Genomic DNA, 4978 nt, shown 5'->3' with positions numbered 1-4978 from the left:
TTCAACGTTGATTCAATGTTTCTGGCTGACATTGATTCAATGTTGTTTCAATCATTCTGTGCTATCTGGGATAGTTGTACATTAGCAACAGCTGATAGCCGTATTAGGAAACTATAAGTTTTATTTCAACTTGACCACACTTCAGTTGTCAGATGAAAAAGTCCAACATTCTTTCAATGCTAGAATAGATTACAAGTTTCTACACTGGGGCCTCTGTTTTACGCTACATATTTATTTGATGCTGCTTCTTATCCAGGACTCTTGAAAAAGAGGCTTTTTATCTCAATGCGATTTTGTCCTGCTTAAAGATTAAATAAATAAAAAAACATTGATAAGAGCAGTAACAGCTTTATGTGGACAAATGAAACAGGAAATGAAAAGTCCTGTTTCATTTGGAAATCAATGCATCTTTTTTTTATCATATCTTGCAAATTTTATTAGAATACTCCAGATATTACCTTGATCTTGTTGTAATATTTCCTAAAGTTTTAACTCAGCTACACATATATGTTGTCATTGACAAAAAATAAGTAATGAAAGAATATGCTTTAAATACTTTGTGATTGTTTGTTTTTGCACTGTGGTTCCTTCTTATGGGAATTACAACTGCTGAAATTTTCTCTTGTGTCTTTAAGGTGTGAAACAGTTGGAAATCATGTGTGGCTTTGGATGCATGTCTGTTTTAGCCAACTATTTTGTGTTTATGACTTTCTTCCCTGCCTGTGTCTCACTGGTCCTTGAGGTAAAACCCACTTTTTGAGCTCCCATAGATAACTGTACTACTGAAACCTTTTTTCATCATGTTGATTTTTTTAATATATACATTTGCTCCAGTTGTCACGTGAGAGTCAGGAAGGTCACCCGATCTGGCAGCTAAATGACTTCTCCAGAGTGATGGAGGAGGAGGACAACAAACCCAATCCTGTAACTCAGAGAGTCAAAATGATCATGGTAATGTTTTGTATGCGAAGAAAATCCTCTCTATGTATTTATTTTGTAAGGGTGTGTGCATCATTGCTGGTTCCTCTATGTGCAGTCTCTTGGACTGGTGATGGTTCATGCCCATAGCCGATGGATTTCCAAACCATTGTCCTCAAATACAACAGGGAGTAATGAACAACTTGGCATGGAGCTGGATCAGTTATCTCCTAGAAGAATTGAGCCAGAAATGCCACTGTGGCACTTCTACCTCAGCAGGTAGGGCTCATCTAAGCACTTTTCTTTAAATAATTTTTTGTTTTGCAGTGTGTGCAGAAAACATGACATACATTTGCTTTAACTCTCACCCATTACCAGGATCTCTTTTGTCCAAGGACTTGCAGGTGAACAATTCTTTGTTCACGCTGCAAGCACATGTGGCCCATATCAGATTTGGATGTGGTCAAGTGTCCAGGCCAGACTTTTTAGAATAAAAGTTAACACTCAGAACTGACCCGTATATGATTTTTCGGAGTTAGATTTGAGCCACTTCCATACGTAGTCCTGAATCCGACTTGTTTCCAGTCTTTTTGAATGTAATTCCATTTGGAATAACCAAAGCAGCTTTGATGTGACTTTGATACCACTTTCCATTGATGTTCCTGATAACTGTGCAGTGGTGGGAGGTGTTAGTATTCAGCAAGATGGACAACACAATCCAAAAATAACACGTTTCTCCACAGAGATAGGTCTCTGTAGATTTACTGCTGCACAATGTCTGGGTGCACCCTGGCTCCACTTCTTCTGCTTCTGGGTCAAAGATGTATTATTTCAAGTTTATCTCTGTAGCACATTTCAGCGAAAGTGCTTTACATCATGAAAGAACAAAAATACAGAGTCATAGAACACAGTCAAGAATTGAAACATTACATTTTGTCAAATGCCATCGTTACACATCAAATTGTTTAACAATTAATTGATTATGTTTCAAAAGCAACTCTAGACAGCTGGGTTTTTAGCCTTCATTTAAAGGAACTCAGTGTTTCGTCTGTTTTACAGTTTTCTGGAAGTTTGTTACACGTTTGTGGTGCATAGAAGCTGAATGCTGCTTCTCCTCGTTTGTTTCTGGGGATGCAGAGCAGAACCAGAACCAGAGGACCTCAACAACAGCAGATCTTCAATGTATTGTTGTACTAAGCAGTTCAGTGATTTATAAACTAACAGTATTTTAAAGTCTGTTCTCTGACCTACAGGGAGCCAGTGTAGGGACTCAGTTAGAAGGGTGTGGCCAGCAGCAGCTCACTGGCATAATTTTGTCGTAGCCCAGCGGATTCTTTAATGAGCTCAAAACAGGCAGAATTGATTGGGTGAAATCTCAATATTGGAGAATGATTTTGTGTATTAAATGTTATGAACATGTTTTGTTTAGCCCCACAGATCTATCTTAGCTTGTTCAATGAGTCATAATAGTGAACCTTTAAATATCTTGAATGTTTTGAGTTATTGTTGCAGAAAATCTCCAATTCACCAAATAATTAAGTTTGTTAAATAAATATGTTGACCATCGCTCAGTCTGTATCTTGAGAATTAAGTCATGACCAAAGCAAATAAAAAAAAAAATTAACAGCAAGAAGAATACCAGCCTGCAGTCAGTCATGAACCTGATTAACCTGTTTGTCTTGTTTACAGAATGATAACTATGGACATAGAGCAAGTGATCTGTCTGGCCTTGGCTCTGCTGCTGGCTGTCAAGTACATCTTCTTTGAGCAAGTGGAGATGGAATCTACACTGTCTCTTAGGAACCCCATCACCATGGCTGCTCCCAGCCCAAACCAGCAATACAACAAGACCTGCTGCATGAGGAAGTCTTCTGCACCCAGATCTGCAGCCCCTGCAGCCCCCTGCAGGGAGGAGAGAGGTGTGTCTGCCCTCACTGACGATTATGGAACAGATAAGCTTGTGTAGCACTGTGTCTTATTCCAACTTGTCTCCCTAGATGAAGTTATTCGGCCATTTCCGGCCCCCACCATTGACTGTCAGTCAAAGAGCTTGTTTGTCATTGGGGAAGAAGATGGGGAGATGAAGTATGACAACACTGAGCCCAGTCTGCTGCAGAATCCCAGAGGACTTGATGAATGTGTGTCTATCTTTAACAACCCTGAGGTAAAACAGAGAAGAAATCCTATAATGCCCCTTTAACAATTCACAAGTCATATGATTAAATTTTTTAGAATTTAAATTTGCTTTTTTTTTTTTTTTTTTTTGTACATATGAGGTTAGAATGTAGACCTTTGAGAATCTGGTGGAAACCACATTATTAGGCTCACGTCTGCATATTTAAAAGAGGGTGTACTTACTTTCCTATGATTCTTACCATTATATTTATATTTATAGCCTCACCTACATTTTAGCATCATAGACACAATCAGAACTATCTAATTGATAAGGCTATAACCAGTAAATACATAGTTGATTGGTCAGAATCAATTATAAAATAAGTGTTTTGAAATAGGACTCAGATTTTACAGTTTAAATAGGCCACCCATAGGCTTTTCATTGGAATGGCCTATGGGTGGAGCAACAGCTATTCAGACTCCAATAATAACCACCAGCTCCTATAACGTTGAAGTTTGGTTGTGTTTCTGCAGCAAGGGCCATATCATCTAAGTGATGCTGAGGTGATGCTGCTGGTTACCTCCAAACACATTCCAGCATACAAACTGGAGGCTTTGATGGAGAAACCAGAGAGAGGAGTGGCGATACGAAGACAGATGATCTCTGCCAAGCTTTCTTGTTCTTCTGCACTCTCCTCCCTTCCATACATCAACTACGACTACTCCAAGGTGACATTGAAAGCTATACAAGAAACCCTACAACCACATGAACCTGTGTCTTTAACAAAGATGCATTTTCTAGGTTATGGGTACCTGCTGTGAGAATGTGATTGGTTACATCCCAGTACCGGTTGGAGTTGCAGGACCGCTACATCTGGATGGAAAACAGTTCCAGGTTCCCATGGCAACTACAGAAGGTTGCTTAGTTGCAAGCACTAACCGAGGCTGTCGTGCAATTGCTGTAAGTGTTTGAATTGTTGTTACTGGCTTTTACAGGCACTAGCCCCATAACACATTTAGCTCCATGAAATTTCAATTCAAGAAGGTGAAGTTTTCCTGATGAAATATTACATGCACCAGGACTGGTGTCGGTGTAACAGACACTGATTTTTCCTGTAAACAGGATAGAACAGGTTGAAGTAACGAGGCAGAAACAACTGTACTTCTCAAGTCCTCCTGGAATCTGTTCTGTATATTAGACATTGTGTCAACATACTTATTTCTGTAATGAACAGTTTCTTTTAATCCTTCCATATAAAGGCACAACTTCTTCTACACTTCATTCTCATGGTAACTCCCATTCGCTACCCAGTATTTTACTGTATAAACAATATACTTTTTTTTTTCTTCTGTACATAAACATTCTCACAGAAAGACATGTGGCTAAACAGATCACAGGTGACATATTCATAACTGATAACTAAAGTAAATTAAACAATGTGTACATGACAACAATAAAACACTAAAACTCTATAAAAACTACGTTAACAATACTAAATAAGTCCCTCAAAAGGTTACGTTGTGAGAGTAAGACGATTATAGACCTTACTAACCCGTAAACAGGATAAAACAGGTTGAAGTAACAAGGCAGAAACAACTCCGTACTTCTCAAATCCTCCTGGAATCTGTTCTGAAGCCAGTTGTCACTTATTGCTGGGTTTCAGATGACGTAACGTCACCCAAATCACATAGAGGGCCACAAGTAAATTCCACCCATTTATTTCTGTTGATCCAGCATCAAAATGTCTAAAGTCTGAGGCCCCGTTTACATGACAACGATTTTGGGTGAAAACGGAAGAGTTTTGTTGCGTTTGTGGTGTACATTTACACAAAACCACCGAATGTTTTCTCTGACAACGGCACAGATTGAAAACGGGTTCCAGAGTGCGATGTTTCTGAAACGTACCAATGTCCGTTGTTGTGTAAACAGAGAAAATGGATCTTT

The 4978-nt window shown here is 38.9% G+C and overlaps 1 protein-coding gene across 1 annotated transcript in view; it reads left to right on the top strand.

The window, feature by feature from the left end:
* LOC106935197 (3-hydroxy-3-methylglutaryl-coenzyme A reductase-like) overlaps positions 1 to 4978 on the top strand; it is a 41625-nt gene that overhangs the window by 14275 nt on the left and 22372 nt on the right. The window contains exons 7-13 of the mRNA XM_015015551.1: positions 636 to 742; positions 835 to 951; positions 1037 to 1197; positions 2608 to 2837; positions 2916 to 3082; positions 3568 to 3762; positions 3836 to 3994. Coding sequence (XP_014871037.1) covers positions 636 to 742; positions 835 to 951; positions 1037 to 1197; positions 2608 to 2837; positions 2916 to 3082; positions 3568 to 3762; positions 3836 to 3994 — 1136 coding nt within the window. The remainder of the gene's footprint in view (positions 1 to 635; positions 743 to 834; positions 952 to 1036; positions 1198 to 2607; positions 2838 to 2915; positions 3083 to 3567; positions 3763 to 3835; positions 3995 to 4978) is intronic.

Source organism: Poecilia latipinna, unplaced genomic scaffold, assembly GCF_001443285.1.
Source record: "Poecilia latipinna isolate Pla-1442-1.1 unplaced genomic scaffold, P_latipinna-1.0 Scaffold1925, whole genome shotgun sequence".
NCBI classification, from domain to species: domain Eukaryota; kingdom Metazoa; phylum Chordata; class Actinopteri; order Cyprinodontiformes; family Poeciliidae; genus Poecilia; species Poecilia latipinna.
Note: the sequence above shows the minus strand (reverse complement) of the source record. Positions and strands in the feature narration are given on the sequence as shown.